The sequence below is a fragment of the Canis lupus genome, chromosome 24 (genome assembly GCF_003254725.2).
Source record: "Canis lupus dingo isolate Sandy chromosome 24, ASM325472v2, whole genome shotgun sequence".
In the NCBI taxonomy this organism is placed as follows: Eukaryota; Metazoa; Chordata; class Mammalia; order Carnivora; family Canidae; genus Canis; species Canis lupus.
In genome coordinates, this window is record NC_064266.1 from 18,606,379 (window position 1) to 18,633,261 (window position 26,883).

Below are 26,883 nucleotides of genomic sequence, written 5' to 3' on the forward strand. Positions count from 1 at the left end.
TACCTGAGCAACTCATCAACCAATCTCAGGCACCATGGCAGTGCTCAGGGCCAAGCATGCAGGGAGTCCAGGACGAACTGCGCCCTTCCAGCCTCCTGGGACTCTCAGTGAAGACGGGGGACAGTTCAGTGCAGTGTGAGGGATGCTAAGGTGGAGCCCTGTTGCTGTGGGAGTGCAGGTGGGATTCCATACGTTTGTGTGAAATACAGCATGGCAGTTGAGCAGGGACTCAGATGTCAAGGACTCAACAGGCATACATGAAGGTTCTCAGAGGGTAGATGGGGGGTGGACCAAGTACCTTGGGTGTATGGATAGAGAGCCCCAAGTAGGAGAGACCAAAAAAGGAAGACAGAACAGTTGGGGATGTCTGAATTTGCTTCGCCAGCCAATTTGGAGTGTTGGTAAATGACAAGGTTTGATTCGTTTCTTTTAGACTGAAGGGCAAATAATGTGTCTTGCCAGGGAAATAGCCCACTCAGGTATGTCAAGCAGAGGAAAATTTAATGCTGGACATTGGATGTAAAGGTTTTGGAAGAGCTGGATGATTAAAAAGAGAAAAGGGAGTTTTACCTAGAAATGGGGCTACAGGCCACCTGCAGCCACCTATAATCATTTGTGGTCACCTGCCATGGCCAGGGCCTGAAACAGAATAATTTCTCCCTTCTTGCCACTTTGTAATCTCCAACCTATGAAATCCATTGGCAAAATCTAACTGTAACTGGAGCTCCTGCCTGGCTCAGTTGGCAGAGCATGCAATTCTTGATTTCAGGGTCATGAGTTCAAGCCCCACCTTGGGTGTAGAGACTACTGAGAGAAATTGTTAAAAAAAAAAAAATCTTAACTGTACCCTAGGTCACAAAGAAGCCTGCAATATGTAATTATCAGGCACCCAGCCCCCTGAAATTCAGAGGAGAGCTTGTAAGGGTGGGGAAGCAATTACTAACATGTAAATTCAGCATAAAGACATCCAGATAGTTTTCTGTTACATAAGCCTCCTCGTGCTGGGCTGTTATATCGTCTCTGTCTCTTGAGCTTTCTCTGGCTCTCCTCCCTCTCATATTTTCAATCTCAGATCATCAGGAGGAATTCAATGCCACATCTCCCATCTCCCTGCTTCCTACCTCTAGCTCTTCTTGTACAGCATCACCTTTTTCCAAACAAAAAAGATTGTTTTTATTCACCGAAGTTAAGGAGACCTAATAAAAAGTGCACTTAAGTGCTCAGCTTATTGGCCAAGTGGATTACAAGATGGGACTCAACTATAGACCATAATAGGGGTGCCTGGGTGGCTCAGCGGTTGAGCATCAGCCTTTGGCCCAGGGCGTGATCCCAGGGTCCAGGATCGAGTCCCATATCGGGCTCCCTGTGTGGAGCCTGCTTCTCCCTCTGCCTGTGTCTCTGCTTCTCTCTGTTTCTCTCATAAATAAATAAATAAAATCTTAAAAAACAAAACTATAGACTATAATAAACTCACTTCCAATGTAAAGAAAGAGGCACCCTGAAAGTAAAAGGGATGAAGAAAAAAGATACATTATGCAAACATTAATCAAAAGAAAGTAAGAGAGGGGGGCTCAGTCTGCTAAGTGTCTGTTTTTGACTCAGGTCCTGATCCCAGGGTCCTGGGATCGACTCCAACAGGAGGCTCCCTGCTCAGCAGGGTGTCTGCTTCTCTCTCACCCTATTGCTTATGGGCTCTCCCTTTTTCTCTGTCAAATAAATAAATATTTAAAAAAATAAGTAGAAGAGGCTTTTTCTTTTTTTCCTAAAGATTTTATTTTTTTAAGGAATCTCTACACCTAATGTGGGGCTGGAACCCACAGCCGTGCGATCCAGAGCTGCATGCTCCACCAACTGAGCCAGCCAGGTGCTGCAGGAGTGGCAATCTTAATATCAGCTAAAGTTGACTTCAGGGCAAAGAAAGTTGTCTTTCTATATACATTTTAGATTTAGCAGTTCAGAGGGAGAAACAGAGCAGGCTCAGTATTTTTTGTTTTGTTTTGGAAATTGGCTCTTGAGTATGAAAAGGGAAGGCCCAAGGTAAGCAGGCAGTGATGCCAAGATGATGTCTTGGAAGGAGACTAGAGGGACAGTAAGACTGCCAGCCCCCCCCTCTCCTGGGACCGGTGGAGGGTCACCTGATCTGGGAGGTGGAGAAGCTGGGTGGGGAGGGAGAGAACAGGCACAAGAGGGTGGGCAGCTTTCAGAGGCATCTCTGACAACCTGGGGGCCTAGATCAGCAGAGCCAGTGCAGACAACCATCCAATACCCTCCCAGCAAGTGACCGGGACTACTCTTGAGTGATCTCTCGGGGCAGATCCCTGCTCTCTTTGTCAACAGTCCAGGACACTCCCAATAATACTCGCTTGAAGCAGAAGGGATCAAGAAGTAGTAATGCCATAAAGGCCTAGCCCCCCCCCCCGCCCCCGCCCCCCCCCCCCCCCCGCCCAAAAGAAAAGGGATGCCTGAGTGGCTCAGTGGTTGAGCATCTGTCTTCGGCTTAGGGCGTGATCCTGGGATCCGGGTTTGAGTCCCACATCGGGCTTCTTTTTTTTTTTTAATATTTATTTATTTATGATAGACATAGAGAGAGAGAGAGAGGCAGAGACACAGGAGGAAGGAGAAGCAGGCTCCATGCCAGGAGTCTGATGTGGGACTTGATCCCGGGACTCCAGGATCGCGCCCTGGGCCAAAGGCAGGCGCTAAACTGCTGAGCCACCCAGGGATCCCCCCACATTGGGCTTCTTGCGGGAAGCCTGCCTATGTCTCTGCCTCTCCCTCTGTGTGTCTCTCATAAATAAATAAATAAATAAATAAATAAATAAATAAATAAATAAAATCTTAAAAAAAAAAAAAAAAAAGGACTAGCCTCCATTCTGGAAGTATTAGAAATGGGGATGGTGGAGGCCCATACTGTCTCACCCAGAACCTTCTCAACAACCAGTGCACCCATCCCCTGACTGAGGGGAGCATTGGCTGCTAACAGCTTGCAACTCCCCCCATGTACTGTTCTTGGCTAAATGCGAGCTGTCTGACAGGGGTTACGTGTTCCATCCCTCTTTGGTAGCCTGTGACCAAGGACTGACTGGCATGGAGGTATTAGAACTTTCTCCTTGCCATTGAGAGAGTCCAAGGGTGGTGGCCCAAGCTCCAGAGCTCCATGCTGGGATCATTCTCTGCCCCTTCCCCTGCCCTGTTCTGCCTCCTTCACTGCTTTTCTTCTAGAGAAGACTTGCACATGCACCCAAATCCCCATTCTAGCTCTGTTCCAGGGAATCCTGCCTAAGAGAAGGGGCTCATGGCAAGTGCTGAGTAAGGGCGGGATCTAACGGCAGCGTAGCCCCCTCACATTGTAGCAGAAGAGGCCTCGCTGGGGGGTTCTTCCTCCTGCTCTGGCAGCCCCCACTCCGCACATCCATACCCACAGGCACGCACGCAGGCTCATACAGCTACCCGCAGCCCCCCCTCCCCTGTCTCCCACTGAGCGGCTCCCCCAAGGAAGCAGGTTTGAAGGAATTCTGTCAACCTTGAGGCTTCATTATGAGCTTTTGGGTGAGATCAAGAGAGGGGATGTCCCTGCCTCACTCAACAAGAGGTTTGAGAGATGCCCAGCAAGCAGCATCTCAGTACCTGCTCCTGGCCTGGCCTGACCCTGGGACCTTGGAGGACTTCGCGCTGTGGACCGGGCCAGGGCACCATTGACACGCCTGCCAAGCTTGGGCCTGCCCAGCAGCCACTCCACCACATTCCACCCGGCAGCCACAGTTTGTCTTGGCAAGGTGGCCCTCTGGGCTAGGCTCCAAGGACGGCCTAGGGAGCAGCCCCAGACAAACCAGCTTTTACCACAGAAGCCAAAGCTGGCTGGGCTTGAGTCCATGCCAGCCCCAAAGTGGCCTGACCCTCCTCCACCCACCTGAAGGTAAACTCAGACTCTGGGCAAATGGTGGATGTGTGGAGGGGAGCCAGGCTCCCAGGTGAATGGAACCCCAAGAGTGGCAACAGGGACAGGGACCCGGGCCAGAGGGCTTCCCTGGATTCACGGGATGGTTGCCTGACTGCGGAGTGTCCCTTGGCCACAGTGCCGGGCAGCACTTTACAACTTTGCCAATGGGATGCATCCATGCTTCCCCTCTCCCGGGGACTCAGGAACTTCCCCCAGCTCCCCGGGAGCCCTGGCAGCCCAGGCTGAGGGGCCCACTGCACAGCCAGGGATGCATCAGGAGCAGCTTTCGTTCCCAGGCTGGCAGGAGATGGGGAAGGAAAGGCTTAAAAGAAACAAGATGTCAGGATGCTAGGCCCCAAAGAACAACAGACCTGGTAAGACATTTTTGCTTCCCCTTTTAAACATGACTCCTCCTCATTTTTGCTTCCCCTTTTAAACATGAACATTTAGGAATAAAATTACCTAAAGAATGTGAGAGAAAAAAAAAAAAAGGAGTCTAGTTTCTGTTATTGTCCTGCTGAGAAGCCTCTTCTACATCTTTAGTCAGGAAACCTTTTCCATTCTGTGTCCAGTAGGGGGTCTGTGCACTCAGAACCCTCCCATCATTCCCCTGGGCAGTCCTTGCATCTCCAAACCCAGAAAAACCCTCAACCCCCCAGGGGTGATATTCCGCTTCCCTGTTAAGGCTTCTGGCAAGGCAGGGAGGTTTGGACACCTTTCCCTTTGGGAAGTAAGTGGAGGCAAGTTCTGGACAGACAGCCCATAGTACGCTTCTGGAACTCCAATACAGGGGACCCAGAGCCAAGAGTCCAGCTGAGGAGAGACAGGATTTAGAGTTGAGATAGAATGACTTAGTGAGACATTGCTTTATATTTGTTATTGTGTTTGCAACATGGCAAGGTGGCTTACCCAGGGTGGTCTGCGGGGTCTCTGCATTTTGTTTCCCAGAAGCCTAACTTCCTGAGAAGTGGGGAGGGTGAAGGCCAATGTGTGCCTTCTTGGAGAGTAGGAGAGAGAGGGAGAGAGACTGAGGGAGAGAGATATTGAGAGAAAGGGGGCATGGATTACCTGTTAACAAATGGTATCTCCTGGGCAAATGATAGGAGTTTATCATTAAACACATAATTAGACAGTTAATGTGATGGTTTAACATTAGACACATAATGAGTGTAATTCAGCATGTTAACAAAATAATGGAGAAAGTCATGTGATTATCTCAATAGATGGAGAAAAGCATTTTATAAAAATTTGAACATCTATTCATAATTTTAAAATTCTTAAAGAAAATTAGGAATAAAAGGATATCTGTAAAACCAAACATGGTACTTAATGGGGAAAAGTAAAAGCTTGCCTTTTGTGGTCAGGAACAAAACAAAGAAGTCCACTATTACTCCTTTTATTCAACAATGAATTAAGGATCCAACCAGTGGATTTAGGCAAGAAAAAGAAACAAGGACTGGAAATAAATAAATAAAACTGTCCTTTGTAGTTAAGAAAATCCAAGATAATCTACAGATAAAGTATTACTAGAATTGAGTTAAGCAAAGTTGCTAGGTATAAGGTTGCTGTTCAATAATCAATTGTATACACATGACAGTGAAATCAAGAAAATGTCATTTATAACAGCATAAAGTAATCAAGTATTGAGGAATAAATGAAAGATGTATAAGACAGAGGCCTATAAAATACTATTAAGAGAAATTTTAAAAGATGGAAATAAATGAAGGGATATACAATATCCATAAAATGAAATTCTCAATATACTAAAGGTGTCAATTCTCCATTAACTGATCTATAAATTCACAGATGCAATGCCAAGGAAAATTCAGCAGGTTTTTGAAAAGTAGAACTTAATATACTGATTATTACATTTATATGGAACTGCAAAGGACCAAGTATAGCCAAGATAATCATGAAAATCTAAGTTGGACAACTTGTCGTGCTGGATATCATAACTTACTACAAATCTAAAGTAATTAAGATAGTGTGGTATTGGTGCAAAGATAAAAAGACCAATGGATCAGAAGAGAGAATCCAGAACAGACCCATACATGCATGGACACTTGATTCATGATAAAGGTACCACTGCAGTGCAGTGGGTAAAAGTTGGTCATTTTGATATCATTTTGGTAAATGGATCTGAGCCAACTGACTATCCATACAAAAATAGTTAAAGCTTGATTCCTAGCTCATACCATACTCAAAAATATCTTCTGGATTTGGGGGTAGGTAAAGATTTCTTAAAAACATACAAGAAGCACTAACCATAAAGAAAAAATTGACAACTTAGAGACTACATTCAGTTAAGAAATTCTGGTAAAAATCTCATAATGCGGGGTACCTGGCTGACTCAGCTGGAAGAGCATGTGACTCTTTGATCTTGGGGTTGTGAGTTCAAGTCCCCCATTGGGGGTAGAGATTAAAGTAAAAAAAATTGTTTTTAAATCTCACAATGAGAGCAAAGAGGAGAATGTTCAGGAAGTAATAGAAGGATGAGTCCCTGGGATGGTCAATGCTGCACATCCATCAGAGGGCGTCTTCTTGTGAACACCAGTCTTCAAGCCTGGTAGCCTCAAGAGGGGTGGTTCATTACCTTCCATCAGCCAACAGGTGGTGTTACTGCCAGTGAACGGTAGCAGAGGAAGGGAGCTCAAGGGTATAGGTGTGGGTAAAAAGGCGGGAGGGACTACCCTTGGCTCAGGAGCTAGAGCTTCAGAGAATCACTGTGAAGAGCCCGTCTCTTCTAGGGGAGAAAGACACCATGATGTATGAACTTCTTCCTATATAGAGAAGCTTTCCCAGGAAAGAGAAAAGGTATTTGGGGGTAAAAAAAAAAAAAAAAGATATTTGGGGGTCCATCTGAACTACCTCACTCAAACATGTTCAATGCTTGCCTCAACTCTAAAATTGATCATGCAGTGGGAAAACAGACCTTGGAGTTTCTTCGGGCAAAAAACTTCTAGTCTGTCTTCAAAGGCACGAAGTTTATTGTTTTAGCTTTTAGCTTTGGATCCACAATCCACCTAGAATTCATTTTTGTGTACACTGTGAGGTAGAGGTCAAGTTTAATTTTTTCATATAAATACCCAATGGACTCAAAGTCATTTATTGAAAAGGCCATCCTTCTTCCAGTGCATGGCACTTCCCATTTTTCTGGGAGATTTTTCTTTTTTGGAAGAAGGCCCCCACCAATATGGGGAGAAGGGCATTTTGCAGAATAGCCAGCAAGAGGGCTTGTCAAAGCTGCTGCCCACCTTCCCTTGAGTCCGTGAAGCCTGTCCACAGTGAGTCCTGTCTGAGCTAAATGCAGTCCCAAAGGCTGCCAGATCCCCAGAACACAGCAGCCTGCTTCTGCTGGGAAACCTATGTGGGAGGAAGGCAGAGAACTTTCTAGAGATGCTCTCTCGCTAGAAGGCTAGCAGTAGAGGCTCTTGGTGCCTTGCCCATATCCCTTTGGATTTACACTTCGCTTCCAGTACTTGTCGCAACATCCTGTAACAGCAGCCTAACTGGTGGCTTTTTCTCTGCAGGTAGGAAGGCAAGCCAGGAGTGCCAGAAGGGTAATCCCCTGGGAGCAGTCCTCAGGCAATTACAGATGAGGGCTGGAGGATCAATATCCCAGATTCTTGGCCACTTGGGTTGGGAAAGCTCTGAGGTATGTTCTACACTGTGCCTTAGACTCCAGCAGGGAACTTGTCTCAGGTTCTGCTTCTAGGGGAACCAAAAGTAAGACACATGGGAAAGAACATTGGATTAGTCAGCCTGGGCCATCATAACAAAATACCATAGACTGCGGGCTTAAACAACAGAGATCTATTTTCTCATAGTTCTGGAAGTTGGAAGTCCCAGATCAAGATGTCACCTGATTTAGTTTCTGGTGAGGACTCTCCTTCTGGCTTATAGATGGTCACCTCACTATATCTTCAGAGTGGAGAGAATTCTGGAGTCTTCCTCTTCATACAAGGATGCTGGTTCTATGAGACTAGAAACCCACTCCTCTGACCATATTCAGCTTTAATCACCTCCTAAGAGACCCTACCTCCAAATACATCACATGGAGGGAGAGGTCAGGGCTTCAATGTATGAATTTTGGGAGGACACAATTCAGTCCAAAGCAAGCATCGCTGATTTAGTCCTGCCTTCTGCGGACGAGGGGTTGGGCAGTGTTGACTTGGATGGTAGCCTGAGCACAAGTCTTGAGATCTTTGAGAACAGATCTCACATCTCATTTATATTGGTCACAGCACCTGACCCATCCCAGGAACCAGACTGTGACCACCATCTAGCTACCACCTGCGTCCAGTGCCAATTTCAGTTCTGCAGGTGTTCAGGCTGGATGAACCTGGGCAGCCTGGTTGGAGCAGGGCGTGGGCTGGCAGGCTTTGGGGCTCTGCAACATAGGCTGGAGGCAGGAATGGAGTGGGAGGCCAAGTGAGCAGTGAGATGAATGGAAGGCTAGCCAGGTCGTGGGCCTCAGGTGAGATGAATCCCAGGTATTGGCCAAGAACACAAGAAGGAAGTGAAAGCCTCCAAAGGATAGAGTGGCCCATCTATATTTGTCCAGAGGACCACAGGGCATGGGCCCATGGGTTGCAGTTTCCAGAGGCCAGAGGCAAGGAGTATCACCACCAGGAAGAGAGCTTATAAAACCTGAGGCCTGGAGCTAGGCCCTGGGTTCCCCAGAAGAGGGTCAAAGAAGTGGCTTCCAGAGTCAGCCATCCAGACCTTGGGGATCTAGGGGACACATCTTAGGGGACGGCAAGGGTTCATCCCAGGAGAGAGGGAAGTGAGCCTGGGAATCTTCCAAACTCTGAGACAGAAGAGCCAAGGTGCCTAGGTCTGCGGTGGGGGGGAGTAGCTGGGACTTGCTCAAATAGGCAACCCAGGACCAAAAGCTGCCCTCCCTTGCCCTGCCCAGGGGAGGCCCTGCAACCTCCATTCAGAATGGGTCTCACCTCGGAGCCTCTGTACAACTGAGCAGTGTTTCATTTGCACTGTTCTGGTTCCCAGGAAGTCCCGTGACAACCTCTACCTACATCCTGGCCAGACAGCTGGGGGACTGAGTCCTCAGTGGGCAGACCGTGTTCCCAGTCTAAGCTTTGGGAGCAAAGCCCATGTCCTAGGTCCTCAGGCCTGCTAGCCTGCCCACCACTCCCAACAGTGCCTATGGCAGATATGGGCAGGTAATACTTACTCAACTGAACACTGGGGCTGTTGAAAAAGCCCAAGGTACAAGAAGGCTGCACAGGGGAATGGCTGGGAGGGGCCCCAGGAGAGCTGCAGAACCGCTGAGAAAAGCAGACCCACGCCAAGGAAGCAGGCAAGAGAGGCCGGGTGGCCACTTGCAGCTGCATTTATTGTTCTGTTTTCTCCAACCTCAGCAGAGCAGAATATGAGGCCAGTGGCAGCTAGGCCCATTCCGTGGTGCTATGGGGCCAGCCAGAGTCATGTGTGTGTGTGGGGCCAAGAGTCCATGAGATAGCCATTGGGAGGAAGACCCACAATTCAGGGGGCCTGGCACTCCCTTTTCTGCACCCTCCATGCCGAAAGCCCCCAGTGGGATTCATAATGTGGCAAGCATGATTGTGCAGTCCTCAAGGGGGGGGCAGCCTCAGGGGTCAAGCAGCCATTGGAAGCTCCATGGGAGCCTGGGCAGGCCTCCTGAGGCTGCTAGGCACCACCCTTTACCCTGGAGAGAAGTCGGGATGCTGGGCCAGTTGAGACAGGTCAGACACAAACAGGACCTCCCCAGGCCACTCCTCCCTGAGCTGTCCTCTTTCCCACAGTCCCCATGCCCTGCTCCTGTCACCTGACGGTCTGATCTGCACAAGGTCCATCTCTTCCAGAGGAAATGACCCAGTGAGTAAAGCCCAGCATCCCAGGACCTCCCCAGGATGCTCTCCTGCCGAGAGCATCAGCACAGTGCTAGTAGGGCTTCCAACCAGCCCCGAGAAAGGGAGGTGAGACTGAGAGGAGCCTGTGGGGCTGGAGGCCTCAAGCACAATGAGGGCTGTTTAGGCTTTTGGATTGATGTCTGCCCGAAGCCCTGGCTCCGCATCTGTGCTGCCGTCCAGGACATGAGTGTGTATCCCAGAGGGACCTCCAGTCCAGGCTCAGTGGGGGCAACACCTGCAGACCTGGTGGGGAAAGGGAGAGAAGAAGGTTCTGGAAAAAGGCTGGTTGCAAGGGGACAGGAAACCACTTTTCTCCATGTGTTCAGCTTGGGCCACTTGGTGGTGGGGTGGGGATGGGAGGGGTTGGGTGGCCCTGACAGCTGTCTAGGGAGCTGAAAGTCCCTGGAAAGGGAGACTCAGACCCTAGGTCCCCACCCTTGTTAAAAGTCTTTTGGAGAGTCTATCCAGGGCCAGGGGAGGAAGCAAGACCCAGCCAGAGACCTACCATGTTTAGGAGTAGGCCAGGCCCTGAAGCCCCCGGGCTGAAGAGTGGAACTTGTCGGAATCCTCAAAAGGCTGGTCTGAGGTAAGCAAAGAGAGGAAGCATAAGCTATGTGTAGCCTGGGGACTTTATCTGCCTGTCTGCCTCTGGGCTGACGACAGCATGCAGGGCACAGGGCAGTTTCTGAGGGCAGTGCTCTGGAGAGCCTTGCAGGTACTCAGCCATTCCTAGTCCTGGCCTGGTCAGCACTGCAGCCAGTTAGGTGAGGTGCGTCCCTCACACCTCTTAGGAGGGGCAGCCCCAGGCCCTTGCTTGCCTAACTTCCTCAATCGCAAGAGTCAACTCTGGAGTCTTCTTCCCAGTCCCGCTTCCTCCAGAAGGCCCATGTCAAGGCGAGGAAACCTAGTGCCAGCTCAGAAAGGAGCTCGGCCTCTTGGAGTACTGACTCCTCATGCAGCAGCAGCATGTCTCCTCCCTCCCATAGGTCCACAGAATTCATCACTTCCATCATCCTCTCCCCTGCCTAAACCCCCACCCCGCATTGGTTCTCTCTGCTGGTAGGAGAAATCAGTGGCCTTTTGCTCCCCCAAATTCACACGTTAAGCTCCAGACATACTTAGGTTAGAGACAATTATCCAAAACTTGGAAACAAGGCAAAAAGCATGACTGTGTGCCCTTTGAGATCATCCTAGAGCATTATCTAATGAGGCTATCCTAAGGGTCATCTTATTCGAGGGGATGTGACTCTCTAACTCACTATACACTGCTAGTTAGGGCCCAGGCTTTGTTAAGTTGGATGTTGGCTTGAAGGAGATTGATAAATGACAAACGACAACCATTTCACTAATGGCATGTGGTAGGGGTGACATCATCTCAATTTTACATCCATAAAATGGGGGAGGGGAAGCCGGACTAAACCTTATCCAAAGTCAGTCCCCTTCCAACCGATGAGTGACCCCCAACTCTCACAGTGGTGTGCACTACCCTCCGGGGGACACCAGGAGGCACGGTCAAAGGTGTGCAGTCTGTGTGGGGTTTCTCCAGCTCTGAGTGTTGGGTCTTTGTTCTGTCAACCAGGTAGGGATGGGACCTTGGAGTAGTTTCCAGACCTTCCCCAACTAGGATTCGAATCTTTTCCTTGGTCAAGTGGTCAACTGACAGTATTCAGGGTGGTGACCACGCCAAGCTATAGGGGTGCCGGGAAGTAGGATCCAGATGGATCTCCTGGGACCCCTGCAGAGCTCCCTGCTCTACACCCTCCACGGATAACTGGCTAACCAGAATGAGGCTCTGGTGAGATCTGGATGGAGAGGGTCCCTATAGCCCAGCTCCTCCACAGGCCATAGTGGGGCAGCATGGATCACCCACCTGGAAGTCCCTCTCCGTGGGCTCTTGGGCAGGCCTGGGGTGGGGAGCTGGGTGGGCGCAGCACAGGGGCGAAGGCGCTCCTCTGTTTGACAGCGGAGATCATGTTGACAGGCGAGAAGGAGAAGACGCTGGTGGTGGGGGCAGCGGCCGGGAGGGACATGGAGGAGGCAGCGGCCAGCGGGGGGCTAGAGGGCATGACTCCGGGGCGGGGCAGGGAGGGGCAGGCGCAGCAGGGAAGGTGGTGGGAAACACAACAGGGAGACAGCACCAGAGTGAGCAGCTCGGCTGGGGCCCTGGCATGGGCAGTGGGCCCCAAGTGGGCTGCTGACCCAGGTATCAGGCTTAGTTAGACCTCACTAGGGGGGTGAGGGTCCTGAGGTGACACCAATATAGGGCAGGACCTGGAGGCAAGCTGGGAGTCTCTGGGGTCCAAAAGCACTTGCCTTTTGGGGGGCTCTAAAGACCCTTTCTTGGGGCTGGAAACGACAGGGCCAGACTAAGTCAAAATAAAAGCAAAACCAGAACGCAACAAAACCCCAAAGATGAAAGACATGAAGAACAGAAGAGGTCACAGTTCCTGCTGAAAGTCACTGGGATTCTGAGATGCTAAGGAACATTCAGTGGGCCTTGGGGTACCAAGGTTAGAGTCAAAGGCCAGGGTTCATAGCAGAGCTGGGGCAAGGGGACAGAGATGTTTGGGGGTAGATTCCTATCATAAGGCCTCTCTGCCCAGGATCTCAACTCACACAATAAGCACCCTAACTTTGTCTACACATATATTTCCCTTATCAACAACCACCTCCCCTCCGGCACTGGGCATTTTGTTCTCTTCCACCTTAATATAGGCCCTTATCACCTCTAGCTTGGGGCCTGGAGGCCTTCTATATCTCCTCCCTCCAGCCTTTTAAAACAAAGACACAGAGATCCATATCCTTGGATCTTCCCGTTTGAAACTTCCTGGCCATCCAGGGCGATGGATTGCTCTCTTGGGAACAGCCAGAGAGTCTCCTGCATACGGCTCTGTCTGCCCTTACTGCAGCCTCCTCTCCTGTGGGTTTCGGGTATCTCCGGGTCCTCCTTTCTACTTCCTCATCTGAACCTGATTCCCTGCCTCTCTCTTCTGAATACCAATAAGGCTGTGATTCGAGTGTTGTCCAAGCAGCTGGCATGGGGTGGGGATGGGAACTTCCTGAAAGAACCCAATAGCTTGAGAAGGCTGCCTTTGGCATTAGAGCACACCTCCACACCCCTTGGATTAAGTGATGTCTTCAACAGCTGCCCCTGTTCCAAATGTCCCCAGCCTCATGGAGCACCATCACCTTAAAACAGTGCTCACTGATAGATTATGAGGTCCATGGAGCTCTGTGGAGCGCTTGAGACAAATGCCAGAAAATGTACTGTATCTCTCAAGGCTGGGAGCTTGCAGCCACATATTGTAGCTTGGGTAGTACCGGGATCTGTGAGTCATACTGGGAGATGCTTGTGGCCAAAGCAAAAGACCAAGGGGAGGCCCAAGCAGACAGCCCCAGACCATCTGGCTAGGGCAGTTCTGGATGTCATTTCTGGCATGTCCTGACAAACTCAATGAAAACAACACCCCTGGAGCTGTGCCACATGCCACAGGGAATGGATGGGTACCTGGGTAAGAACTGGTCATGAGATGGGACTGGCCCTTAGGCAAGTCCAGGGTGTTTCCAGCTGATGCTGGAAGCAGGGCTAGAATTCTTGATCCTCTGGCTCAATGGGGAAACCCCAGATGGGATGGCTTCTGTCCCCTGGGGCAGTGTGTTCCCCACTGCTGAATGCACTGTGTGTGTGGTGGAGGAGAAGGACTGGTATTCCAGATCCCACCAGTTTAAAATTTAAGGGGCAACCATAGAGTTTTTAAGAATGCTATCCCAAATCTGAAGGATGTGAGAGAACCCCAGGAGGGATAGGGGTTTTGGTAGGGAGAGCAGAGGTTTATGGCCTACGTTAACATGGACATGTGTCCCAGAAGCTGAGCCCACGGCACCAGGAGAGAGTCAGGTTCAAACCCACAGCTAGGAAGAGCAGGACCCAGGATGGGGAATCTATACTCTTTCTAAACGTGCACGGCGGCACATTCAGATCTGAGAACAACCCTAGGCAGGGGTGACACTGATCCCATTTTAGAGAGAGGAAACTGCAGTTGAAAGAAATAAAGTAGTTTGCTGAACGTCAGACAGATCCTGATCTGGACTTTCAAACCCTGAATCCAGCTGTCCGACCACACAGACTTCGCCTGCTCTTCGTGACCAGATCGCAGGGAGCCACATCTTCCCTCCTCGGATGCTTTTTTTTCAGACCAAGGGGGACAGGTTTCGAAGCCCAGTTTGATGGAGCCATTAGTTCCCTAGGGCCTCCGGCAGGGGGCGCCAGCCTCCTCCCAAAGTCCTGGCACAAGACGGAAAGGTGGCGGTCCGCCAGGTTTCAGCCGGACATTCCCCGGTTAAAGCCCCCTTCAGGAGGAGGAGAGGGCTAGAAGAAGGCGTGCAACCGAAATCCGCCGAGACTAAAGGTGCGAGAACTGCCCCGGCCCCGGGGCCCGGGATGTGCAGCCAGGGGCGAGGGCGAGGGCGAGGGCGAGGGCGAGGGCGAGGGCGAGGGGCAGGGGTCCCACGCAGAGAGGGCGCGGCCCGGGGCTACCGCGGCGAGAGAGTCGCGGGGAGCCCCCCACCCCCTCCCCCGGGCCGGGACCGGGCAGGGCTGAGCCCCCAGGCCGCTCCCCGGGCAGGGGACACTCACTGGCGAAGGGCGAGGTGGCCGTGGAGCCGTTGAGGAAGCTAGGGGACCCGGGCACGCCGAGGCCGGCCACGCCCGGCGCCCCGTAGCCGCCGAGGCCCGCGCCGAGGCCGCTGCCGTAGCCGCTCTGCTGCGAGCCGGGGCTGGGCGCGAACCCGCGCGGGGACGCGCTGCCGCAGCTGCGCGCATAGCCTGCGGGAGAGGGCGGTCAGGCGCGCGGCGCTCGCGGGCGCCCGGGGCTGCGCGCGGGGGCGGCGGGACGCACCCGGCTCCGGGCCCGGCGTGGCGTCCCCGACGGCGATGGCCAGCGGGCTGCTGAAGGCGTTGATGCCCACGACGGCGGGGTGAGGGTGGCTCGGGGCCAGGGGTCCGAGCGGCGCGGGCGCGCGGGGGGCGCTGTACAGGGCCTCGGCCACGTCCGCCGCGCGCTTCAGGAGGAGCTCCTGCGAAGACAAGAGCGGGGCACGGCCGGGGCAGCCGCGGGCGCCGGGAGCGGGGCGGCCCCCGCCAGGCGGCGCGAGGAGGCGGGCCGAGGCGCCCTACCTGGTTGCTGCTGGGCACTCCGTACAGGGCCTCCGCCAAGTCGGCCGCCCGCTTCAACAGCACTTCCTGCGGGCGGGCGAGGAGACAGCGGGACGGAGGGACGGGCCGCGGGGCGGCGGGGCCCGGGCGTCCCCTCCCCGCCCCGCCCCGCCCCGCCCCCAGGCCGCCGGTCACCCTCATCCGCGGGCCCGGGCCCCCGCGCCTCTCGGTACCTTGGGCAGCCTCTCCGGATCTCCGGGGTGTCTGGGGATGGCTTTCTGTAGCCTCTGGAATCCGTAGTCAATGGTGGGCTCATTCAGGGCTGGGGAGAAGGGCGGCGTTTGGAGGACCCCCTCCCAGTGCCCGCCGCAGGGCCGAGCCCGCCAGCGACCGGGCCGGGAGCCTCGCCGCAGACCCCCTCCACCAAGCCCAGCCCAAACCTCTCAGAAAACTCCCGGGCACACGGGTCAGCGAGGTTCGGTTCGCGGAGTTTCCTCAGTTCCTTTCTTTGCTCATTCATTCAACAAATATTTACTGAGCCGGGCCCTGTGCCAGGTGCTTGGCATTAACCCACAAGCACTATACCATCCATCTGTGATTCGAAAAAAGGCAACTGTATATCCGAATTAGCTTCTACATTCCTAGGGGCAGGGCTGGAGGGAGTTTTCTGTCTGCATTTTTGTCTGCATTATGAGGAGCAACATATTCATTACAAAAATTAAAAACCTCAACAGCCTCCATTTATCACAGCTCAGATGGACTCCCAGCAGCATCTGACCGTAGAAGTTTGCAGACTACCAAGTGGCAGACTCCTGACTAGGCTCCCCAGGACCCCCACCTCTCCTCCTCCTCCAGCCCGGCCTGGACCAACTCACCAGCCTCAAAGCCCTATCCACTTTCTTCACTTCCAACTCCAGATTCCGTGAATTTCCTTCAGTTCCCCTTAACATGTAAAGCACTCATTCCCAGGTCTTTACATTGGCCATTCCTTCTCCAGGCCTGTCTATCCTTCCCCATCTCTACCTCCCTCTTCATCCCTGCAGTCTCAGCTTAGCTCAGCGAAGCCCACACTCCCCCTAGAGGTCCCTCCCACCCCTCCACCGTAGCTTCACTCACCCCCTAACCCTGACAGGATAGTTAAGTAGGATCCCTAGGGAGTGTCCGGTTCCTAGAAGGGCTAAGTGATTCTCTGCGGGGGTGTGGGGTGGGGGGGTGGTGGTGGCTGGGGCAGGGCAGCTGGAGGAAGGTGGAGAGGGTCCTGGCCAGTGGTCAAATAGAGCCAGGATGGGGGATTCTACACTTCTGTCTTGTGTAAACTTTGATGCCCTGGCTTCCTGCAAAGGCTGTGTGTGTGTGTGTGTGTGTGTGTGTGCCTGTGCGTGCACATGCACATACCGCTTTATGCTCACACAGAGGGAAGACTGGGGTGGCTTGGGAAACCAAGAAACCCAGGATAGATTAGAGAACATCAAGCCTATTTTGGGGAACCTTTGAAATAGATGTGCCACTGGAAATACTCTAGACCCTGGGGAGTGTGTGTGGGGGTAGGCTGGAGTGGGGGGAGTGCCCTGGCAAGGAGACCCTAGGGAGGGAGGAAGTCCCGGTAGGGCTAAGACTCCCAGCCGGGGAGATGATTGAGGAGTCAGGCCAAAGAGGGAAACTGAGGGGCAGCCGGGGGTGGCGGGGGTTAGCACCGCCTTCAGCCCAGGGCATGATCCTGGAGATCTGGGATCAAGTCCCACATTGGGCTCCCTGCATGAAGCCTGCTTCTCCCTCTGCCTGTGTCTCTGCCTGTGTCTCTGCCTCTGTCTTTCTGTCTCATGAATAAATAAAATCTTAAAAAAACAAAGCAAAACAAAACAAAGAGGGAAACTGAGAAGCTCAGCGAAAGGAGGTCCCGCGAGGAGGGGTCCAGGAGGGGTCCAGGGGTTTCGGTGGGGAAGAGACGGAGCAGCCGCTGAGGGGGCGTGGCCGCACCTTAGATATTGGCTGACCCGGAGACCCGGGCTCCAGGTGCACAGGGTGGGGCTCCTTCCAGCAACCCGAGGCCTCTCTGCCCCCACCCCCTGTCCCCCGCCTGACTCCTTACCTGTGTAGACAAAACGGCCGGGGGCTCCCTTGCAAAATTGCTTGGACTTGTAGGACAGGGTCACCTCCACCACCCCGGGAATGTGCCGCGGGGGCGTCTGAACCCGTATGGCGTGGGGCGTGATGAGCTGCGAGGGGAGAGGGGAGGCCTGCGGGTTCCAGCCCGGGGCGAGGGGAGGGCCCAGCCACGAGGCCCCGAGGGAGACTGGCGGGGGGGTGGCCCACCTCGCTCCACACGAGCACGTTCCCAAACACGACCTGCAATCCGTCGAAAAAATTGTCGCCGATGACAATGACGGTGGCGCCTCCGGTGGTCCAGCCCTCCCCGGGGCTGATGGCCTTGATACAGGGGGTGGCAGCTGGGAGGCAGGAGAGGAGCCAGATCAGGGCCTGCTCCCCGGGGACTGGAGGCTGGCTGGGCCCAGGGCAGCCGGGGCTGGGACGGGAGTCCTGACCTTCAGAGGGGTCCAGGCGGCGCGCCCTGCGACCGTGCTTGGAGTTGTTGTGCACAAACATGTTATCGGACACCGCCAACACGTGTCCGTCAACGCTCACGGTCGTGGACACCACCACCTGCAAGGAGAGCGGAGGCCAGCCTGGCTGGGGCCCTCAGGGGCTCCCTGGAGAGGACTGATGCGGGGCATCAGCAGCTCCAGCAGCTCCAGCAGCTCCAGCAGCTCCGGGAGGGGGGCTGGGTGCTGGAACTCAAAGTCAGTGGCATGGGAAAGAGATTCCCCCAGGGGCTGAACTGGGGGGTGGGGGGCAGCAGCTCCATCAATCCATAGCACAGATGCGCTACCTCTGGCTGCCCAGGGGAAGTGACCCCGCGGGAACTAGAAAAATCAAGAGGCCCGAAAAAGACTCTGGCTCCTTGAGCAGAGCGGCTACGGTTTTTGCGCACGCACGCACGTAGCACGCACGCCCCCTGGGCTGTATCCCTGAAGCTCCCAGGCAGGAATGTGTCTGAGGCAAGTGGGAGTGAGATTTTTAAATTTTTTTTTTTTTTTTTAATTTTTATTTATTTATGATAGTCACAGAGAGAGAGAGAGAGGCAGAGACATAGGCAGAGGGAGAAGCAGGCTCCATGCACCGGGAGCCTGATGTGGGATTCGATCCTGGGTCTCCAGGATCGCGCCCTGGGCCAAAGGCAGGCGCCAAACCGCTGCGCCACCCAGGGATCCCTGGGAGTGAGATTTTTGACTAAGGTGGGGAGATGGCATCAGCCAGAGAAGCCATCAGCAGGAGCTCCCCGCCCCCCTTGGGAGGAAATTGGGGCTGCCTCCTTCCCTCCCTCCCACCCTTCACTGGGAGGGGTATGCAGCTTGGGGATGTGGTAAGGGCAGCTGCTCTCTGCTTCACGCTATGCAAATTAGCTGGGTCGTTAATCATGTAAAAATGTCACAATTAGCATCTCCTTAAGTGGGACTCTAATGAAGCCTCCCTTGGCAGCCAGCATAAGTTGAGATGGAGCTGCCCCACCCCCAGCAGGCACCAGGCCCTGAAGCACGGGGCTGGGCAGAGATCTGCCTTGAGGCTTCTCCCAGGGTGGCAAGACCACAGCCTTTCCCACCCACCCCATCAGGATGGCTGTGCATCCTGGGTGGGTGCGCAAGGGGACCCCTCTCCCAGACCCACCTGGAAGCGGCGCATGTCTCGGGGATTCCCTGCATTCTTTAGGCAGTTCTGGTTGCACTTGAGGAAGAACTTGAGAAAGAACCTGAAACAGTGTGGTAGGTGGGCTCAAGGGCTGGGCTAAGGGGTCTGGGAATGGAAGAAGAGCCAACTGCTCCCTCCCCTTCCATGCCCCTTCCCAGCGGGGCAACTCCCCTCTGCCCGCTTACACAAGGCACACATCCCATGTTCCCACCACCATATATATATAGTGCATATATACAGATTGCCTGATATACACCAAGTAGACCCTTCCCAACAATTCATTCACAACACAGAATATCCACCCCTGTGCCCAGTGTAGGATCACACAGTGCTTATTTATCCCACAAAGTATATACTCATCACATCCACGCAAAGGATATTCACCATAAATAATATGTGTGTATACATATATATATATACACATCTACTACTCATGAATTATACTCACCGCATGATGTATATGCCATATGTAGTATGTACTCACGCTTACCTGTGAACTCATCCCACATGTATATTTGTCATAGTATATGTGCATCACACAAACAGTGCATCCACATCACAGGGCATATCCCTCCTCCCAAGTATACTATATCACCCATGCAATGTATACTCATAATGATACATCTATTATGTATAGTATATGCCTTATACACTGTTACTCACAAGATAGAGCCATCACACACAGTATATACCCCCTATGCTCAGGGTATACCCTTCACAGTACATATACGACACATATTCTACATACAGCCCGTAGTCATCATACACATATGGTGCACCACTCACAGAGTCTACACCCATCATGTGCAGTGTATGCCCATCTTATATATGCACAGAAGGAATACGAGAGTATATCTATTAATATACCACTTTATGTAGTATATGATTACCCAAAATACAGTCATTGCAAATGCTGTATAGTCATCACACAGAGCAAGCAGATCACCCTTCCTCCTTCACAGTAGCTCCCACCAACAAATCCCTCTTGCACACAGATCTCACTCACATGTAGCAGACTCCCTGCCACAGCACATCTCACTCAGATCTCTTTTGTACATGTTCCACATTCACTATTCTCATAGCAAAAACCTCATCAGACAGAGCCTATGCCCATCACACACACATGGTGTACCTGTCAGACACGCTGTACATCTGTACACAATGAATACCTCCTTTTCACTTACAGTAATTGGAATATCTAATTTAACTCCCTAGAGTTGTCTCCAAAGCCTGCAAGCATGAACTTCACATTCAGAGGAAGATTTGTCACAGATTCTAAAAGTTACTTCCCAAAGAGGAGGTCCCTAAGTGCTGGTAGGGATGGGTACCACCCCTGGAATGAGGTGTCCCAAGGGGCAGCCTCTCATTAGGCACTGGAACCAGTCATTTTCCTGGAGATTTACCTCTACCCAGGCCTGGCCTCTGTCCACATTGCTGACATCTTACCACCTGTCATATTCCTCCACCCAGTGAATACCCTTCTGGGAACTCCTTTCATTTTCTTTTCCATAGGGACATTATATCCGCACACATTTCCATCCACAATGAACGTCCCCTCAAAATACTTTCATGTTGTGTAGACCTTCTATACGGCCCTGAAGAGGAGCATTCCAAAATGCAGGTACCTCATATGACCTCAAATGGTACACACCCACCATGTAGACACCCCAAATTCACCCCTACTGGGTACACTGCAGTGCAGATAGCTTATATGCTCCCAAACAGTAGTCACCCCAGTACAGATGCCCTGGGTTAGGGGCATCAGTAGGTTATCCCAAAGTGCAGTCACCTGAAATGCTCCCAAACAGTATAGACACTCCATTTATCTCACATTATCTGCCATAATAATGATTTCCTATATCCCTATGAGACATGTCATGGTGTCAACACCCTTATGGCCATAGTAGTCACCTTATGTATGCCCCACATTTACATGACATAAAGTGTAGACACAATCATTACACGTGGTACAGTCCACCTCATTTCAATTCCATATTCATGTGCTCAGTCCTTTATGAGGTGCTAGAAGGAGGAGGGCAGACATCCAGACATCGGGACAGGAACAGTCCATGTCCTGAAGGGGATTAATGCTAGCTCATAGGTATAGCTGATGATGCAAGCATGGGAGTTGTCCCAAAGGTGACATGCTTCTCTTGCATCTACACACATGCCCACTACACCCAACCCCACTCCCAAACATACAGAATCCAGAGGAAATGTTTCCTGAGATATGGGCTCTAGCCCAGGTGTCGACTCACTCTGTGGCCTGGGGTGAATCCTGCGTCTCTAAGCATCCATCTCCAGCCACCAGGAGAACCGGGACAGCAGCAACTGCTGGCTGCTGAGGCACCTTCTAAGGACAGCCTCTGGGATATCTTTTATTTCCAACCTCCCATGGCCTCACTGCTGCTTCCTGCAGTGGCCTGTCCCCCACCTGCACCCCTGGGAGCCCCCGCAGCCCTTCCTCAGCACGTCTCCCCATCCTTCTTCCCTCCAGTATAACTCACTTCCAGAAATAAATCATGGTAGTATTTGTTTTGGGTCTACACCACTCCCCACTCCCTGTCTGGCCAGGCTTTTCTGGCCATTCTAGACTTCAGGGACGGCCCCTCCCTCAGAGCCCCAGGGCCTTGCCTGCACCTCCATCTCTGGGGACCCGCGCCCAGAACATCTCCATTTTTAAGCCTCGGTGGCATTACCTGCAGGGTGCAAGGAGCAGCCACACAAGGCATGGGTGCTCCGTGGGCGTCAGTCGCCTTTCCATGCCCCCTGAACTTCTAGCTCAGAGCTGCAGGCAGTCAGCGGCAGTGATGTTACAGCTGCCAACTGGTAGTCTGTGAGGCTGCTCTCAGCCAGTCAGGGGCAGAGCCAATGCAAACAAGTCTCCAGAGCATCGGCTGCTACCACGGTGCACCTCCTGACTCCCGCTCCCGTCTCAGGGGGCATTAAGAAAAATGACCCACAACTTGAAAATGAGGCAAAATGATGACTATGAGTCCTTTCGAAGTCATCCTGGGACAGTGGTTTTCTGTGTGCCACCTAGACCAGCAGCAGCAGCAGCAGGAGATTCACCTGGGAACTTGCTGAAAATGCAGAATTTCAGACCGCCCCCCCACCCCCGCCTGAGATGCTTCAGGTGGGGCCCAGGCATCTGTGTTTTCATAAGCCTTCAGGTGATTCTGATGCCTCCTAAAATTTGAGAGGCACTGCTCTACAACACTGTCCAGTACAGCAGGCAGCCGCTAGCCCCATGTGGCACTGAGCCCTTGAAATGTGGTTTGAATTGAGATGTAAGTATCAAATTCACACTGAATTTCAATGATTTACTTAGAATAAAAAGCACAGAATGTAAAATAGCTGACTAGTAATATTTTTGTATTGACTACATGTTAAAATAATATTTCAGATATATTGGATTAAATACACTATATTGTCATAATGTTACCAGTTTCTTTTTATTTTGAAAATGAGGCTACTATAAAATATAAAATTATATTTGTGGCTTGTGTTAGATTTATACTGGACACTGCTGCTCTAGAGACTTGTTAGCAAAGTCACCCAAGTGTTATCTAATTCTCTAGGGGAAAGTAACTTGGACTTGTATTTGCTACTGATCAGGGCCTAGACTCTGTAAAGGTGGTGTTAATTGGCAGGAAATTGCTAAGATGCAAATGATTTTTATTGGGAGAAGTAAATAATTTGTTTGGTAGGGAAATTAGCCCTAAAGTTTGTAATTGTATCATCCCACAGACATTAACTAGTTTTGTAGCTAATTTGGTAACTGTATTCCAGTGTTGTTACATACCCCATTTCTTCTCTCTTCCCCTTCCCTGGAAAGAGCCTGGTGGGGTCTGGGTAAGTGAGGACCAAGTTCTGGGACATCCCACAGGAACCAGAGGCAGGAGATGGGATACTTTGTTGAAAGGCTGTGAAGCCTTGCTGGTCAGCTGGGAAGCAGCCACCAGCCAAACTTGGGTAAGCCTGGCGGGGGCGGGGGGGGGGGCATTTTCTGAGCAGCCCTCAGCATGAGTTTGGAAGTGAGCCTCCAGTGCCCCATGTCCATGCCTAGTTTGGGCTCTGGGGAAGCAAAACCAGGCTAAGTGCACAGCCCTGGCTGACCTGAGTCTCCCCAAGGAAGTGAGCATTTTAGGAGGCTCCCTGGGCCAGGGCAGGACTTGTGCCCAGAGCCATCCCTGCTGTGGCCATGAGGCTCTAAGAGGGCATGTCTCCTCATCTAGGCCTCACAGGAAGAGGAGCGAGAGAAAGGTGAAAAAGTCCCAGGACCTGCCATTAGTCCATCAGATTTACTGTAAGAAACATACCAAAAAAACACGAGCATGAATTACAAATGAAATACAAAAGTACCCCCTCCTGTCCCAACCCCCCAAAATAAAAAGTGATCCAGGTCTAATCTCTCAAGCACTTAGCAGGAGCCTACAACTCTCTTGAGCTCATCATTGGCATTACCTTGTTAAATCCTCTCATAACCCAGAGGTGGTATAGGTCTGCAATCATTCCCACTTCACAGATGAGGAAACCAAGGATAAGTGAGAATACATGACAAAGTCATAGTAAAGAAGTCTGGACACAGGCCTGGGACTCTCTGACCCTGATATTGACAGGAGTCATGGAAAATTCTCTCTAATTGGGGCTCTCAGGGACACCTGGGTGGCTCAGCGGTTGAGCCCCTGCCTTCGGCCCAGGGTGTGATCCTGGAGACCTGGGATGGAGTCCCACATCGGGTTCCCTGCATGGAGCCTGCTTCTTTCTCTGCCTGTGTCTCTGCCTCTCTCTCTGTGTGTGTGTCTCTCATGAATGAATAAATAAAATCTTTTTTTTTAATAAATAAAATCTTAAAAAAAAATAATTGGGGCTCTCAGAGTCCATCCAACCTGCCCCAGCCATGAGCCTCCTTCCAAAGCAGCCCTGAGAGGCAGGCGGTACAGGGACACGTTTAGCCATTTCATGGCATTTTTCTCAAGGTCACAAATCCAGCAAGGATGCAAAGAGACTCAGGTCCCCTTGCTCCTATCTGGGAGTCTTTGGCTGTTGTGGCTGTTGCTGTCAGCCTGAGAAGGCGTTCGGGATTAAAGACCCGTTGCACAAGATGAGCCAAGAGCTGGTCACTGTTGAAATTCAGGGAAGGATACTGGTGGTTCATTATTCTATTCTGGCCTAGATGTTCAACATTCCCCATTATAAAAAGGTTAATAAAAGACAGATGAAAAGGGGCGCCTGCGTAGCTCAGTGGTTGAGTGTCTGTCTTTGGCTCAGTTCGTGATCCCAGGGTCCTGGGATTGATTCCCGCATCAGGCTCCCCAGAGAGAAACTACTTCTGTCTCTGCTTATGTCTCTGCCTCTCTCTGTGTCTCTCATGAATAAATAAATAAAAAGAGAGAGACCAGATGAAGAGCTGTGGACGGTGGTCATCCAGCTAATAAGGCAATTCAAGGGTGGTTAGTTCTGCATCATGACTCGGGCGCCTATGATTTAAGTGAAAGGTAAGAGCAGTTTGCTCGCACACCTGCCTTACCACATCCTGAACATAGCTTAGCCTTCCCCGTTGTTCCTATAAATGCGTTTTATTTCTCCCTGTAAAAACAACTCGAGATGAAATGAAAATGAACCTTCCTTGTCAATGGAAGCAAATGTTGGGTGGAATGTGACTCTGGTGCAAACATCTGATGTATATATAACTTCTCAGGGGTGACACCACTGCATAAGGAAAGCTCCCCAGCACAGCACTTTACTCAGAAGAGGAAGGAAAATGTGGAGGTGAGTGATGTGAGTCCACTCGCAAACCCTAGGTTCCTGGGAGTGGGGGGTAGAAAGCAGTGTCCAGGTGCCACAGCGTGGGTGGGTGCCTGCTGGATTCCCCAACTCCCGGCCGTTGTGAGCATTGGCTGTTAAAGGGCTCACAGCTGCCCCCACTACAAATTATCTTCAGCTAGAAGCAGATGCTCCTCACAAGCAGCCCCCAGCCAAAGACAGACTGACATCACATGGAGGACCAACTCCCTGTGCTTTTCAGGTTCCAGAACTCCCCCAAGGGCTCAGGATGGTGTTAGACTCCAGTTGAGACTGTCTCCTTGCTAATCTTATCCTCCAGATGTTGTTCCTCTCTTTTTCTTCCCAGGGCTCTCCTCCAAGAAAAATACCCCCCCCCTTTTTTAAAAGATTTTTTATTTATTTATCCATTCATGAGAGACACAGGGAGAGAGAGAGAGGCAGAGACACAGGCAGAGGGAGAAGCAGGATCCATGCAGGGAGCCTGACATGGGACTCGATCCCAGGTCTCCAGGATCAGGCCCTGGGCTGAAGGCGGCGCTAAACCGCTGAGCCACCCGGGCTGCCCTGTAAAAATCCCTTTCACAAGCACCCCCATCTTCAGCTTTGCTTCTAGGAATCTCATCCTATAAGATACCAGGTTGCACACCTTTGCACCATCTTTGCCCTCCTGACATCCCATGAGAGACTCACTTTGAGCAGAAACCACGTTCCCACTTCCAGAGGCAAAGCTGTTAGTAATCAAAAGAGCAGGACTCAAGTCCAAGGATGCTTACAGCTACAGGACCATCAGGAGCCAGGCTACGGAGGTCTAGATTGCAAGTGCTGGCCAAGAGAGCCTTTCCCAATATGATGTTCACTAGCCACATGTAGCTCTTGAGCACTTGACACGTGGCCAGTGTGACTGAGAAACTGTTTGCAATTTTGTCTCATTTTAATTTATTTGCTTTTACTTATTTATTTTTAAATTTATTTTTGAGTAATCTCTACACCTGACATGGGACTTGAACTCCCAACCCTGAGGTCAAGAGTCTCACATTCCACTGACAGAGCCAGCCAGGCGCCCCATGGTTTCATTTTAAAACTTTTTTTAAAAATTTTATTTATTTATTTATTTATTTATTTATTTATTTATTTATTTATTTATTTATGTATGTATTTATTTATTTATGTATTTATTTATTTATTTAGAGAGAATGGCTGGGACACAGGCAGAGGGAGAAGCAGGCTCCATACAGGGAACCTGACATGGGACTCCATCCCCGGATCTGCAGGATCACACTCCAGGCTGTAGGCGGCGCTAAACCGCTGCACCACCGGGGCTGCCCCCATGGTTTCATTTTAATTTGAACTGAGATACTCACATGTGGTTTATGGCTACCAACCATATTGGATAGTACAGATCAAGAAAGAGGAAGTGATGTGAATGGATACATGAGTTGGGGCAGAGTGTTCCAAACAAGTGTCCTGTGACTGCCTTGGGAAAGAAAACAGATGGGGAGCAAGGTGTAAAATAAAACTGGATTTTTATTTCTAAGTGCACAGCTGGCATTACAGCCTGGGATGGGGAATTGGGGCCAGGGGAGTCCTCTGCTAATTTTGACTGGAAATGGCTTGCCTTTGAGCTCATGAGTCTCAGAAGAAACAGAACAATTTCTGGGGGCAAGGTCTGTGCCCTATTTTCACTGTCTGCTGCTGCTCCCTGCCCCCAGCTCAAGGACAGGCAAGGATATGGCGGTGGACCATTCATCCCCTCATTTATTTGACACACCCATTTAAAAAGATGTATTAAACACCTTATGTGTGTCAGGCAGCGCAATCAAGAGGCAAACAAGGTCTTGAGAAAATTACAGTCTAGCAGGAAACAGAGAAACCTAAAGTACAGTCAGTACGATAGAGTGGTGGACACAGCAGGATGACCTGCCCAGGGGAACTGCAGCAGCCACTCTGCCTGGCAGAGATGGAAGGGCTCCCAGAGGTCACATTTTATCTCAGGCATTTGGGACCTTGAAAGACCAGGGGCATTTTCCCTCAAAGAGGAGTAAGAGGCAGGGGGGCCCTTCATGCAGAGGGAATAGCCCTGCTGAGGACTGGGGGCATGCATGGCACACTTTCCCATGCGTGCTACCTGACAAGATGGAGGAGGAGAGCTGGACCAGGGCCTGGGGGTTTGCACCAAATCTTACAGGATTTGGATCCTCTGGGTGATGGGGAGTCAGTAGAGGGTGCCATATCGGCTATGTCGTTTGGAAGCATTTTGCCTCCAAAAGGCCTAGGCTAGAAAAAGGGATGGAAGCAGGACGGTTGGTGTGATAATCCAGGTCCAGGTTGGAGTGGCCCAGATGGGGTGGCACGCTATTTCC

General features: G+C 51.5%; 1 protein-coding gene and 1 long non-coding RNA gene across 4 annotated transcripts in view; one reads left to right on the forward strand and one right to left on the reverse strand.

Moving 5' to 3' along the window:
• Positions 1-9,248: 9,248 nt before the first annotated feature.
• Positions 9,249-26,883, reverse strand: part of EBF4 (EBF family member 4) — a 59,465-nt gene continuing 41,830 nt past the window's right edge. For 2 of the 3 annotated variants that reach the window (XM_049100762.1, XM_025469510.1), the window contains 11 exons: positions 18,713-18,794; positions 17,533-17,650; positions 17,303-17,436; positions 17,079-17,205; positions 15,223-15,311; positions 15,011-15,076; positions 14,733-14,910; positions 14,471-14,659; positions 11,705-11,902; positions 10,340-10,415; positions 9,249-10,077 (listed from right to left, as the gene is read on the reverse strand). In XM_049100762.1, coding sequence (XP_048956719.1) covers positions 10,345-10,415; positions 11,705-11,902; positions 14,471-14,659; positions 14,733-14,910; positions 15,011-15,076; positions 15,223-15,311; positions 17,079-17,205; positions 17,303-17,436; positions 17,533-17,650; positions 18,713-18,794 — 1,252 coding nt within the window. In that variant the 3' untranslated portion in view covers positions 9,249-10,077; positions 10,340-10,344. The remainder of the gene's footprint in view (positions 10,078-10,339; positions 10,416-11,704; positions 11,903-14,470; positions 14,660-14,732; positions 14,911-15,010; positions 15,077-15,222; positions 15,312-17,078; positions 17,206-17,302; positions 17,437-17,532; positions 17,651-18,712; positions 18,795-26,883) is intronic. The other variant, XR_007405715.1, reaches the window with a different exon arrangement.
• LOC112673691 (uncharacterized) lies at positions 14,112-26,038 on the forward strand. The gene is made up of 3 exons (XR_003144976.2): positions 14,112-14,243; positions 24,438-24,508; positions 25,714-26,038. It is a non-coding gene; the product is annotated as an uncharacterized LOC112673691 (long non-coding RNA).